The 14,643-nt window shown below is 45.7% G+C and overlaps 1 protein-coding gene across 3 annotated transcripts in view; it reads left to right on the forward strand.

The window, feature by feature from the left end:
- LOC106584901 (kremen protein 1) overlaps nucleotides 1–14,643 on the forward strand; it is a 124,473-nt gene that overhangs the window by 36,793 nt on the left and 73,037 nt on the right. For all 3 annotated transcript variants that reach the window (XM_014170565.3, XM_014170566.3, XM_014170564.3), the window contains exon 2: nucleotides 6,580–6,742. In XM_014170565.3, the coding sequence (XP_014026040.1) occupies nucleotides 6,580–6,742 (163 nt within the window). The remainder of the gene's footprint in view (nucleotides 1–6,579; nucleotides 6,743–14,643) is intronic.

Raw genomic sequence — 14,643 nt, forward strand, 5'->3', positions numbered from 1 at the left:
TTAACAGCACTGCAGTATACCTGTACAAATATTTTTTCCCCCTCTGCCATGCTGTGCCTTCCTCAAATCAAATTCTATTTGTCACATGCTTCGTAAACAACGAAGTGTCGACTAAAGGCCTCTGCATGCTTCCCAGCCTAAACAGTTTGGAATAGTTTTTGCATATGTTATGTGTTATTTTCTGATGTTTTTGTTGGTTTTGGTCCTCAGCAATGACTCCATCACTGGGGTCCTAACGCGACTCCAGTCATGTTTGTGCTTGCGAGATTGAGTCTGACTAGTAGAGAAGCGTTGTCTTCTCCTTTCCCTAGCAGTTGAAATTCAATAATAGAAAAACAACCTAGCTTGTGAACAAAACAATGTAAATAGTATTTTGTTTCAAGTAAATTAGACCATTGTGTATGTCTGTGCGCTGTGCTTATAAAGGATGTATCTTTCAGCTCTTCACATGTGCACAGCCCCCAGCCAGGCAGTGTTGCAGCGCAAGGTGGAATAGGCTATGTACATAGGTTTCATAGTTCTTTGACTCAATTTACCAGCTATGAAACAAAACTGCAGAAATACTTTGAAAAACATCTAATGTAGCATTTGTTTTACTAGAAATGTGATCATACTTGACTATTTTTATTCACAAATGCGAGTGAAATACTTGCGTTGTGGAGCCCTAACCATCTGCCAACCTGGCTGGTGAAATAGATATCTTACCCGCCAATGCCAAAATCTACTTGCATTTGCAGGACTAATCGTTTTCATTCACATTTTTTCACTTGAGAAATAATGCACCAAACATTTTACATGCTGGCTAGACCGGGCATACGTGTGCGTCCGCCTTCGCACGCATGTTGATTTGGTCCAGACGCCATCAGGACATGCAGGTTGAAATATCAAAACTAACTCTGAACCAACTATAGTTAGCGAACGCACTTTTGTACATCACACTGTAACGTACAATTGACCTTATTTTAGCGCCCCAAAAAACGTAATACTTCCAGGTCAACTGTAATGTGAATACCAATGTAAAGCACAATTTCTCCACATTCCAAGCAAAATCAATGACGAGACCTTCATGCTGCACATCTCTGCATGATTGAAGAAGCCAATCAGCTCCATCGGGTCTTTTTAAAAATGGCGGGTGGGGAAGCGAAACCTACTGTGTGATAGGGAAATGGGGAGATAAGCAGTGTGGGGAAACCCGATCTGTCCAACTTATCACCTCTAAAATGTAAATAAAACGCTATGAAGAGTTTATGTCGAATTTGAATCAGGTTTTTAGGGTGCGCTAAAGTTATCTTCAGAAGTAAGTAACGGCTTTTGAGTGTCATGATGGCTTGCAGTGATGAATGCATTCAGTTGTACAATTGACTAGGTATCCAGCCGTCCCTTTCTTCTTTTTAATCTGCGAGAGAAGCGCTACACCTGGTAGAGAGAGGATGTACGAAACAGAATGAGTTGCATTATGCTGGCTGTACGTTACATCATGAAACTTCACAATTTAACATACAGTGTCAGAGGGGTCCGTTTTTAAAAACTTTTCTCCAATACTATCGGGCCATTACCATGTCAATCAACGCTTGAATAGCAACATAGTTCACACATCAGATTTTGATGCCAACACAGTCGCTACAGTCCCATTAGTTTTCATTGCAGCCTCGTTTGAATGCTGCGGTTGCGTAAATTTGTACGGAATGGGGTTAGTCAACAGTATATTAGTTTCGGGACAGGTTGAAACACATGAAACGTGGTTGGACATTTCGCTAGTTAAACGTGGACTGTGGTCAGCATGTTAGTGAAATGTAAAATCATGCGACTAAGATCTTGGCAAAAACAATTTCTTGAATTATCTTACATTAATTCTGACTATTTTGAGGAAGTGTATACTGATTACGGTGTCTCAAAATGGACAAACAGTACTATTGACTCGTTTTTTCTTGTTTCTCAAATTAAGGTTTTTAATGGAGTATGCGAGCACACTTGTTCGTTTCGGCTCGTGGTGCCCCAATGCTTTATTAAGACACTTTATGTTGGCATTTACTTTATTTTGTCAGTTACCTCATATATATCTTGAGATATCTACTGCAGCCCTCCTCCTCCACATATAACACCCGTTCTGCCAGTCACATTCTGTTAAAGTTCCCCAATGCACATACATCCCTGGGTCGCTCGTCTTTTCAGTTCGCTGCAGCTAGCGACTGGAACGAGCTGCAACACTCAAACTGGACAGTTTCATCTCAATCTCGTCCTTCAAAGACTCAAACATGGACACTCTTACTGACAGTTGTGGTAGTTTTGAGTGATGTATTGTTGTCTCTACCTTCTTGACCTGTGCTGTTTGTGCCCAATAATGTTTTTATCATGTTTTGTGCTTTTACCATGTTGTGCTGCTACCATGTTGTGTTGCTACCATGTTGTTGTCATGTTGTGTTGCTACCATGCTGTGTTGTCATGTGTGGCTGCCTTGCTATGTTGTTGTCTTAGGTCTCTCTTTATGTAGTGTTGTGTTGTCTCTCTTGTCGTGATGTGTGTTTTGTCCTATATTTTTATTGTGTTTTTTTATTTTTAATCCCAGCCCCCGTCCCCGCAGGAGGCCTTTTGGTAGGCCGTCTTTGTAAATAGGAATTTGTTCTTAACTGACTTGTCTAGTTAAATAAAGATTAAATAAATTAAAAAAATATATATAGTCTGTCCTACAGTCAGTCCTCATGGTTGTCCCTCTGTTACTCCCTACTGGGTTGTAATAAAGATGGCGGAATGGTTAGAAGGATGGGGATATAGAGAGGGATGGAGGAGGCTCCTTAAATCAGTCTGTCTTTAGAACCAGACCTATGTAATTATCTAGCGCTTTGTTTCATCCCTGCTCATAGCTAACACAACAACACAGTGCTGTATTAATAGCGTGACCTGGCAGCTCTCTACAGAGAGACATCCTTTGTTTTTCTGCTTGTTTGTTTTGTTAACCAATGAAATCACATGACCAAAAGCAGGCATAGCTCTCTCTCTCTCTCTCTCTCTCTCCCTCTTTCTCTCTCTCCCTCTCTCTCTCTCTCTTTCTCTTTCTCCTCTCTCTCTCTTTCTCTCCCCCTCTCTATATATCCCTCTCTCAATCTCTCTCTCTTTCCATCACTCGCCAACGAGCACTATTTGAAGTCTTAGTATGGAAGTAATTAGCCCGCAAATCCCGACAAATATAATAACAGGGCGATTAGCTCTCAGTGAATTATCCTCCTCTCTTTCCTTTTTTAAGACTTCTTGGGTTTGTGTGGTATCCTGCAAGAGCAAGACTTTGCTGGTTGGGGTTTGGGGCGAGTCCTCCATCCTCCTCTTCTCCTCCCTTTTCCCGGACTTTTCTATTTGAGGATCTTGCATGTATTTAAGATTTTTTTTCTACTCCCCCCACTCTCTCTCTCTCTCTCTCTCTCGCTCTCTCTCTCTCTCTCTCTCTCTCTCTCTCTCATGCGGTCGTGGTCTCTGGTTCTGTTTCCCATCAGGCTGTGATGCGACCACAAGAAAGGCCCTTGTCATGTGACATGAGTGGACTGGTCACATGCTGACAGAGAGGGGGAGGAGAGGATCTGAGGTGGCGATAGTCACCAATCAGAGGGGAGAGGACAGCTGGAGTATGTCCCAAATAGCTTCCTATTCCCTTATATAGAGCACTATTTTTGATGGGTCCTGGTTAAAAGTAGTGCACTAAATAAGGAATAGTGTACCATTTCGGATGGAGACCTTGTAGTAAGTGGATGGATTGTGTCACAGCTTTTGGATCTCTCTTCCTATCCTCATCCTATAGTGGGAGGAACTTTCGTTTTGAAGGACATGTGCATGGCGTCCCTCCCTCCCTTCCTCCGCAGGCCTTTTAAACACTCCATTCATCTTTAAGATGGCCTCAATTATCTCTGAGTCCCTGCAGATACACTACTTCCCATTCCCACCGCTGGCAAATGGTGCCTCCAGACCACATCAAGCCCTTGGCCTGGGCGCTAGGAAAACACTGTCTTATTTACCATCTCATCCTGGAAGGGTTAGATAACTTCGCCATAGCAGGGACATGACTGCCATCAGCAGGAGCAGTATCCAAAGTACTGAACACTGAAACAAACAGTAAACTTCCACAAAAGTTTAACAAATAGGAGACATTTCACAAAGTCACATTGGGTTCCTCTCCTTTTCTCTTCTGATCTATTGCTTTGTAAAGCAGGCACAATAACGTCAGTCGCTTCAATTTCAATCTAGTGTGTGTGTGTCCAGTTTGAAGGACAGACACAAGGCCTGTTTGTCATGCAAGGCTCTGCCTCAACGCTTCCTGCAAGGTACTACTGTCTGTCTGAGATGACTGGAGTGGAGAATATAGCACCCTTGACGTGATTGCTCTGGGATATGAGTGACTCATAAATTCACTGGAACTGGCCCTCAAACTCTCCACACTGCTCAGTGTGAATCCTGTGACACACACACACACACACACACACACACACACACACACACACACACACACACACACACACACACACACACACACTCATCCAACCTTATTAAACCTCCTCATCTGTCCTCTGAATGTCAGACTGATAGCTGATGCTATCGCTCTCTGTTTACATTCTCTCTATACTCCCCATACGAGTGTGACACGTCTCCTAATGCTATAAAGCTGGATTGCTACTTTTATGAATACATGTTCTTCCCCTTCACTTAGCCTCTAGGTATATTTATGATGCTTGGCTGATACTGAGCCACGCAGACCTAGACACTGGCAGAACTAATTCACTGAGGGAGTGAGGAGTTGTTTACAGTTTGCAGACAATGGAGTGGCTTCATAATTACTGAAACGCTACACCCCTCAGCTCCTTACTTGCAGTGAAGCCTATCAGTCTGTCATACCGCTGATGGATCGTGGATAGGGCTGACCGAACAATTGAGCCTGCCCTAAATGTCTTTAATTAAAACCCACTTTTACATGACACTAAAAGCAACTGGAGGCCTCTCCTGGTTTGACATGGAGGCAAGGCAGCTCGGTTTTCTGCAAGAACATAGTGTTTCACGAGGGAAACTATTGTATGTGATTATTAGTGCAGAATACGTTGTTGGAGATTCTTTGTATGTGTTTCCTGTTACTTTTGGCACGAGACATAGAAGGAATGACATCAGACAAGTTGCGTTTCAGATATCAAACCTCCGTAACCTCCATACAGACAACACTGGATGACTGAAGCCGTTTTGATTTTGTTTTTGCTGTATTTTGCTCGGTGTTCTTCCATAGATCAGCCTTATGGAGGACTGGATAAGGGTCTCTTAAGGAGAAAACGGGGATCAGGGGAGACCAATACCGAGTGGTAGGACTAATTGACTCCTTTGTCTGTGAACTAGCACATCTAGGGCTGAGTTGCGTGGGTGACTTTGGGAACAGTCCTTCCAAGGCTCTGTGATGCTGCTGTCTCTTCCCAAACAGGCCGGTAACGAGCTGTACAGGGCTGCTTCAAAAGGGTCTATAGGGATCGACTGATCTGAATGATGTTCTACCCTAGATGCGGTGGAACAGGAAATGAGCTTTAAACTTTAGACTCCAAAGGGGAAGCAGAGAGAGACTAACATCATAGCATTATCTCTCAGGGCATATGGCTGTCACTGCAAGCAGGATGGACAGTAAAAGTGACAGAGCTTCGCTCTATACTTCACTGTACTGGGCCTCAAGTAGGTGAGCATTTAAGATGCATTTTCAGACAGGGCCCGTGTCTGTGCTGGCCAGACCAGAGACCTTACTCCCTCTCTCTGAGCCCCAGGGAAACACTGTGCAATGAGGGCTCGTCAGACTCCCTTCACCACTGGCTGTGTTTATTGGGTTTCTCTTTCTTTTGTTGTCTGAGAAAGAAGCGTTTATTTTCTCCATCTTGTGTTTTGCTTGGGCATTAGAGTGGCGATGCAGTTGTTTAACCACGCTTTAGTTTGTTCTCTCTATCCCTCTCTCTCTCTCTCGCTCTCTCGCTCTCCCACTTGCGCTCACGCTCTCTCTCTCTCTCTCTCTCTCGTCTCCATATGGTTGTCGTACAATTTTAAGGAAAATTCAAACCATGCCTGTTTTTTTTTTACTGTATACATCGTAGTGGGTTTCTCAAGACCCTTGTGAAACCTTTGGAGGGCATTAATTGGAGCAATGTTGTGTGATTGATCACACGCTAGCTATATAACACACTTGGCCATCTTTAGAATCTAAAATTGGGTAAAGAACACAACTATTCCAAGACTTACAGTTATTTCGATCGTATCCTATTTGTGTAAAACGCTAATAATTTAAGTCTACTCTTTTGGCTCAACATTATCAACAGACTAGGTCACTACATTGATGTAAAAACATGACTGAAAAAAACTCAGCCAAGCTTTGGATTTTTTATCAGAATAGATCTTTCTCTCTAAATACCAAGCACAGTGAACACTTGTTAAATCTCTCTCTCCCCCCTCCCCTCTCTCCCTTCTCTCTTTTCCTCTCTCATTCCCTCATTCCCCACTGCTTCCCTCATTCCCCCCTCCCTCCGTCCGTCCTTCCCTCCCTCCCTCTCTCCCTCCCCCCCTCTCTCTCTCTCTCTCCAGAATGTTACACAGCCAATGGAGGGGACTACAGGGGCTGCCAGAACCAGACGAGCCTCCTTGGGGGCAAGCCATGCCTCTTCTGGAATGAGACCTTCCAGCACCCCTACAACACCCTCAAGTACCCGAACGGAGAGGGGGGTCTTGGCAGCCACAACTACTGCAGGTGAGACCCCCTCTGGAGCCTGAGCTGGAGGAGTTGGGTTAGCATTTAGCCTCACTATAATATCTATAACATTTTCCGACAAGATAGAACTGCCAAAGGGGGCAGAGTTGCAATCTACTGCAGAGATAGCCTGCAGAGTTCTGTCATACTATCCAGGTCTGTGCCCAAACAATTCGAGGTTCTACTTCTAAAAATTCTCCTTTCCAGGAACAAGTCTCTCACTGTTGCCACTTGTTATAGACCACCATCAGCCCCCAGCTGTGACCTGAACACCATATGTGAATTGATTGCCCCCCGTCTATCTTCAGAGCTCGTACTGTTAGGTGACCTAAACTGGGACATGCTTAACACCCCGGCCGTCCTACAATCTAAGCTAGATACCCTCAATCTCACACAAATTATCAATGAACCTACCAGGCACAACCTCAAATCCGTAAACACGGGCAACCTCATAGATATCATCCTGACCAACCTGCTCTCTAAATACACCTCTGCTGTCTTCAACCAGGATCTCAGCGATCACTGCCTCATTGCCTGCGTCCATAATGAGTCTGCGGTCAAACAACCACCCCTCATCACTGTCAAACGCTCTCTAAAACACTTCAGCGAGCAGGCCTTTCTAATAGACCTGGCCCGGGTATCCTGGAAGGATATTGACCTCATTCTGTCAGTAGAGGATGCCTGATTATTCTTTAAAAGTGCTTTCCTCACCATCTTAAATAAGCATGCCCCGTTCCAAAAACTTAGAACCAGGAACATATATTGCCCTTGGTTCACTCCAGACCTGACTGCCCTTAACCAGCACAAAAACATCCTGTGGTGTACCGCATTAGCATCGAATAGCCCCCGCGATATGCAACTTTCAGGGAAGTTAGGAACCAATATACACAGGCAGTTAGGAAAGCAAAGGCTAGCTTTTTCAAACAGAAATTTGCATCCTGTAGCTCTAACTCCAAAAAGTTCTGGGACACTGAAAAGTCCATGGAGAATAAGAGCACCTCTTCCCAGCTCCCCACTGCACTGAGGCTAGGAAACACTGTCACCACCGATAAATCCACGATAATTGAGAATTTCAATAAGCATTTTTCTATGGCTGGCCATGCTTTCCACCTGGCTACCCCTACCCCGGTCAACAGCCCTGCACCCCCCACAGCAACTTGCCCAAGCCTCCCCCATTTCTCCTTCACCCAAATCCAGATAGCTGATGTTCTGAAAGAGTTGTAAAATCTGGACCCCTACAAATCAGCTGGGCTAGACCCTCTCTTTCTAAAATGATCTGCCGCAATTATTGCAACCCCTATTACTAGCCTGTTCAACCTCTCTTTCGCATCGTCTGAGATCCCCAAAGATTGGAAAGCTGCCGTGGTCATTCCCCTCTTCAAAGGGGGAGACACTCTAGACCCAAACTGTTACAGACCTATATCTATCCTACCCTGCCTTTCTAAGGTCTTCGAAAGCCAAGTTAACAAACAGATCACCGACCATTTCGAATCCCACCGTACCTTCACCGCTATACAATCTGGTTTCCGAGCTGGTCATGGGTGCACCTCAGCCACGCTCAAGGTCACTAACGATATCATAACCGCCATTGATTAAAGACAATACTGTGCAGCCGTATTCATCGACCTGGCCAAGGCTTTCGACTCTGTCAATCACCACATTCTTATCGGCAGACTCAACTGCCTTGGTTTCTCAAATGACTGCCTCGCCTGGTTCACCAACTACTTCTCAGACAGAGTTCAGTGTGTCAAATCGGAGGGCCTGTTTTCCGGACCTCTGGCAGTCTCTATGGGGGTGCCACAGGATTCAATTCTCAGGCCGACTATTTTCTCTGTATACGTCAATGATGTCGCTCTTGCTGCTGGTGATTCTCTGATCCACCTCTATGCAGACGACACCATTCTGTGTACTTCTGGCCCTTCTTTGGACACTGTGTTAACTAACCTCCAGACGAGCTTCAATGCCATACAACTCTCCTTCCGTGGCCTCCAACTGCTCTTAAATGCAAGTAAAACTAAATGCATGTTCTTCAACCGATCGCTGCCCACACCTGCCCGCCCATCCAGCATCACTACTCTGTACGGTTCTGACTTAGAATATGTGGACAACTACAAATACCTAGGTGTCTGGTTAGACTGTAAACTCTCCTTCCAGATTCACATTAAGCATCTCCAATCCAAAATTAAATCTAGAATCGGCTTCCTATTTCGCAACAAAGCCTCATTCACTCATGCTGCCAAACATACCCTTGTAAAACTGACTATCCTACCGATCCTTGACTTCGGCGATGTCATTTACAAAATAGCCTCCAACACTCTACTTAGCAAATTGGATGCAGTCGATCACAGTGCCATCCGTTTTGTCACCAAAGCCCCATATACTACCCACCACTGCCACCTGTATGCTCTCATTGGCTGGCCCTCGCTTCATATTCGTCGCCAAACCCACTGGCTCCAGGTCAAGTCTTTGCTAGGTAAAGCCCTGTCTTATCTCAGCTCACTGGTCACCATAGCGACACCCACCCGTAGCACGCGCTCCAGCAGGTATATTTCACTGGTCACCCCCAAAGCCAATTCCTCCTTTGGCGCCTTTCCTTCCAGTTCTCTGCTGCCAATGACTGGAACGAATTGCAAAAATCACTGAAGCTGGAGACTCATATCTCCCTCACTAACTTTAAGCACCAGCTGTCAGACCAGCTCACTGATCACTGCACCTGTACATAGCCCATCTGTAAATAGCCCATCCAACTACCTCATCCCCATGTTGTTATACATTTTTTTTGCTCCTTTGCTCCCCAGTATCACTACTTGCACATTCATCTTCTGCACATCTATCACTCCAGTGTTAATTGCTAAATTGTAATTATTTCGCCACTATGGCCTATTTATTGCCTTACCTCTCTAATCTTACCTCATTTGCACACACTGTATATAGATTTTTTTCTATTGTGTTATTGACTGTACGTTTGTTTATTCCATGTGTAACTCTGTGTTGTTGTTTGTGTCGCACTTCTTTGCTTTATCTTGGCCAGGCCGCAGTTGTAAATGAGAACTTGTTCTCAACTGGCCTACCTGGTTAAATAAAGGTGTAATAAAATACAAAAAAAACTATTAGTATGCTGGAAGCTAGCTGGTGAAGTTAGTTTAGCCTGTTAGCATTTAGCCTCACTATTAGTATGCTGGAAGCTGGCTGGTGGAGTTTGCTTAGCCTGTTAGCATTTAGCCTCACTATTAGTATCTCTGAACATTGTTTAGACACTTTACAACAGCAACCCCATTCTGTCTTCCCTTGTTATATTTCTTCCCTACTCTGTTTAATCTGCCATGGTTTTATTTACATGAGAAAGTGTACTCACACAACACATCAATAAAATCATACAGCAAGGAGATTTTAAATTCCTGTTATTGTCTGAAGATACATCTAGTGATGTCACTTCTGGTGCATACAGCTTTGTGTATGACGTGATTGACTTAGACAGACTGTTCTTAAAATGCAACCAAGTCTTTAGAAGTAGAGCACATAGAGACATGTTCCTGAGGAGTCAGGGGAGAGATCCCCTCTCAGATGGTTTGACACAGAATCCGCTAAGTGTGTGTGTTTGTGTGTGTGTGTGCGTGCCTGTGTAAATGTGCGTGTGTATGAGCGTGTGTGTTAGTGTGTGTGCTTGGGGGTGTGGGGTTGTTTCCCCCTTTCCCCCTTGCCTCTCAGACATTCACGTGTGAATATTTAACGGTGGCGGTCCTTTTATCCTCGGGAAGCCAACCACGCTTGAAGAGTTTGTACAAGCAAAGTCCTCCTCACCCCACTGATCCAGGGAATGCCAGGGGACACCACCGTGTCTGGGCTGTCTGGAAAACACAATTCCCGCCATCGCTGTCAGTCTCATATACAACACTTACATGGCTACAGAACTCACACAGCCATACTTACTTATGTACCACACTCATAGGCCTATGATTTCTATCAGCTACACTCAAATACAACACAACACTGTGATATGTGGTTGTCCCACCTAGCTATCTTAAGATGAATGCACTAACTGTAAGTCGCTCTGGATAAGAGCATCTGTTAAATGACTAAAATTTAAACTCACACAGCCCTACTTACTTACATACAACACTCACATCATTGGCCCATAACCTCCCATACATATGCCCATAACCTAGTAGACATTGCTGTCAGCTGCATTCACAGACAACACTCACATAGGCCCAGTGGTGTAAAGTACTTAATAACCTTTTGCTGCAGTGGGCTAAATCAGAGTCACACACAGTGATTCTTGGTAGTCTTAACAAATATACTTTGAAACAAAAGTATACACCTCACACACATTGTTATGGACTTAATAAAAATAGACACCTGTACCATGTCAGATTTTGAGTTTGCATCCCAATATTACAGTTTATATACAACACAGAAGACTGAAATATAGCAAAACTTGTTTGACATAGAAACTCCGGATTTTCTGCTTTTTTTAACACAATGTTTATTATTTATGAATTTATGAAACATATTAATAGCATTCCACCCATGAGGCCACTAGTTATTAGACTTCAGGAAAGGTCTAAGTAAAAATACTTTAAAGTACTACTTAAGTCATTTTATTGGGTATGTCTTCACTATTTATATTTTTGACAACTTTTACTTTTACTCCACTATTTTCCTAAAGAAAATGATGTACTTTTTACTCCATACATTTTCCCTGACACCCAAAAGTACTCGTTACATTTTGAATGCTCAGCAGGACAGAAAAATAAGGAATTTGAAACGATGTATACTTTTACATTTTAGCGATTACATGCCTTCAGATCCATTTGCTTTTTCCACATTTTGTTATGTTACAGTCTTATTCTAAAAAGTATTAAATATTTTTTGGGACTCAGAAATCTACACACAATACCCCATAACGAAAAAGTGAAAACAGGTAAAAAATATAAAAACTGAAATAACTTATTTACACCCCCCCTCCCCAACCCACCTATATTGGAGGCGGCTCAGGTGCGGGACGTGGACTCCGCTCCACCCTTGGCGTCGCCCACTTAGGTGGCGCCCCTGGCCGCGTCGGAGGACTGGTGGGCGACCCTGACTGCGCCCGGCTGGCGGGCGATTCCTGCTGCGCCCGGCTGGCGGGTGGCTCTGGCGGCTACAGACTGGCGTGTGGCTCTGACGGCTCCAGACTGGCGGGCGGCACTGGCGGCTCTGGACAGGCGGGCGGCTCCGGACAGGCGGACGGCTCTGGCGGCTCCGGACTGGCGGGCAGCTCTGGCGGCTCCGGACTGGCGGGCAGCTCTGGCGGCTCCGGACTGGCGGGCAGCTCTGGATGGGGAGACCCACTGGAGGCCTGGTCCGTGGAGCAGGCACAGGACTGACCAGGATGGGGAGACCCACTGGAGGCCTGGTCCGTGGAAGCGGCACAGGAGAGACCAGGATGGGGAGACCCACTGGAGGCCTGGTCCGTGGAGGAGGCACAGGCTTAACCAGGATGGGGAGACCCACTGGAGGCCTGGTCCGTGGAAGCGGCACAGGAGAGACCAGGATGGGGAGACCCACTGGAGGCCTGGTCCGTGAAGGAGGCACAGGCTTAACCAGGATGGGGAGACCCACTGGAGGCCTGGTCCGAGGAGGAGGCACAGGATAAACCGGGCTGTGGGGGAGCACTGGAGTTCTGGTACGGACGCTCTTTACCCACACTCCAGGCTGAATGCCCACTTTGGCCCGGCACGGGCGGGGAGCAGGCATTGGGCGAACTGGACCCTCCCAGCGCCCTGGAGCCGGTGCAGGATACCCTGACCCGAAAAGGCGCACTGGAGACCAGACGCGCTGAGCTGGCACAACCCGTCCTGGCTCGATGCCTGCCCTCGCAGCGCACCGGGCTTTGAACGCGCACTGGGGACACCGTGCGCTCCACAGCATAACACGGTGTTTTACCAGTACCACGCTGCTTCCGGTAAGCATGGGGAGTTGGCTCAGGTCTACCGCCTGACTCCGCCAATCTCCCCGTGTGCCCCCCCCCCAAAAAAAATGTGGGGGCTGCCTCTCGTGTCTGCTGCGCTCCCTTTCCTCATACCAGCGCTTCTCAGCTCTCGCCGCCTTCATCTCCCACTGCGGGCAGCGATAATCCCCAGCTTGAGCTCATGGTCCTTTACCGTCCAGGATTTCCTCCCAAGTCCACGATTCCAGATAGCTCCTCTCCTGGTTCTTCTCCTTCCTCCGCTGCTTGGTCCGTTTTTGGTGGGTAATTCTGTAAGGGCTGTCGTGAGAGAGAGTAGACCAAGGTGCAGCGGAGTTAGTGTTCATCATTGAATGTTTAATAGCAGAAAGAACCCTATACAAAACGAGAAAACGAGAAAACTGACAGCCAAACAGTCCTGTCAGGTGCAAACACTAACAGAAACAGAACAGATAGAAAACCCATAGAAGCACAAACATAGAAAAGAAACCCAAAACCCCGGAATACATAAACTAACTACCCTCTGCCACGTCTTGACCAAACTACAATAACAAATAATCCTCTATACTGGTCAGGACGTGACAACGTAAGTATTCAGACCCTTTGCTATTAGACTCCAAATTGAGCTCAGGTGCATCCTGTTTCCATTGATCATCCTTGACATGTTTCTACAACTTGATTGGAGTCCACCTGTGGTAAATTCAATTGATTGGACATGATTTGGAAAGGCACACACCTGTCTATATAAGGTCCCACAGTTGACAGTGCATGTCAGAGCAAAACCCAAGCCATGAGTTCGAAGGAAGTGTCCGTAGAGTTACGAGAGAGGATTCTGTCGATGGACAGATCTGGTGAAGGGTACCAAAACATTTCTGCAGCATTGAAGGTCCCCAAGAACACAGTGGCCTCCATCATTCTTAAATGGAAGAAGTTTGGAAGCACCAAGACTCTTCCTAGAACTGGCCGCCTGGCCAAACTGAGCAATTGGTGGAGAAGGGCTTTGGTCAGAGAGGTGACCAAGAACCTGATGGTCACTCTGAAAGATCTCTACAGTTCCTCTGTGGAGATGGGAGAACCTTCCAGAAGGACAACCATCTCTGCAGCACTCCACCAATCAGGCCTTTATGTTAGAGTGGCCAGATGGAAGGCACTCCTCAGTAAAAGGCACATGACAGCTGCTTGGAGTTTGCCAAAAGGCACCTAAAGAACTCTCAGACCATGAGAAACAAGATTCTGTGGTCTGATGAAACCAAGATTGAATGCCAAGCGTCACATCTGGAGGAAACCTGGCACCATCCCTACGGTGAAGCATGGTGGTGGCAGCATCATGCTGTGGGGATGTTTTTCAGCGACTGGGAGACTAGTCAGGATCGAGGCAAAGATGAACGGAGCAAAGGACAGAGAGAACCTTGATGAAAACCTGCTCAAGAGCGCTCAGAACATCCGACTGGGGCGAAGGTTCACCTTCCAACAGGACAACGACCCTAAGCACACAGCCAATGACAACGCAGGAGTGGCTTCGGGACAAGTCTCTGAATGTCCTTCTGTGGCCCAACCAGAGCCCGGATTTGAACCCGATTGAAAATCTCTGGAGAGACCTGAAAATAGCTGAGCAGCAATGCTCCCCATCCAACCTGACTGAGCTTGAGAGGATCTACAGAGAAGAATGGGAGAAACTCCTCAAATACAGGTGTGCCAAGCTTGTAGCATCATACCTAAGAAGACTCAAGGCTGTAATCGCTGCCAAAGGTGCTTCAACAAAGTACTGAGTAAATGGTCTGAATACTTAAGTAAATGTGTAAGTAAATATCTGTTTTTTATTCTTAATAAATTTGCAAATATTTCTAAAAACCTGCTTTTGCTTTGTCATTATGGGGTATAGTGCGTGTGTGGATTGATTTGTTTAATCAATTTTGGAATAAGGCTGTAACGCAACAAAATGTGGAAAAAG

This window comes from Salmo salar, chromosome 24 (genome assembly GCF_965601325.2).
Source record: "Salmo salar chromosome 24, fSalSal1, whole genome shotgun sequence".
Taxonomy (NCBI): Eukaryota; Metazoa; Chordata; class Actinopteri; order Salmoniformes; family Salmonidae; genus Salmo; species Salmo salar.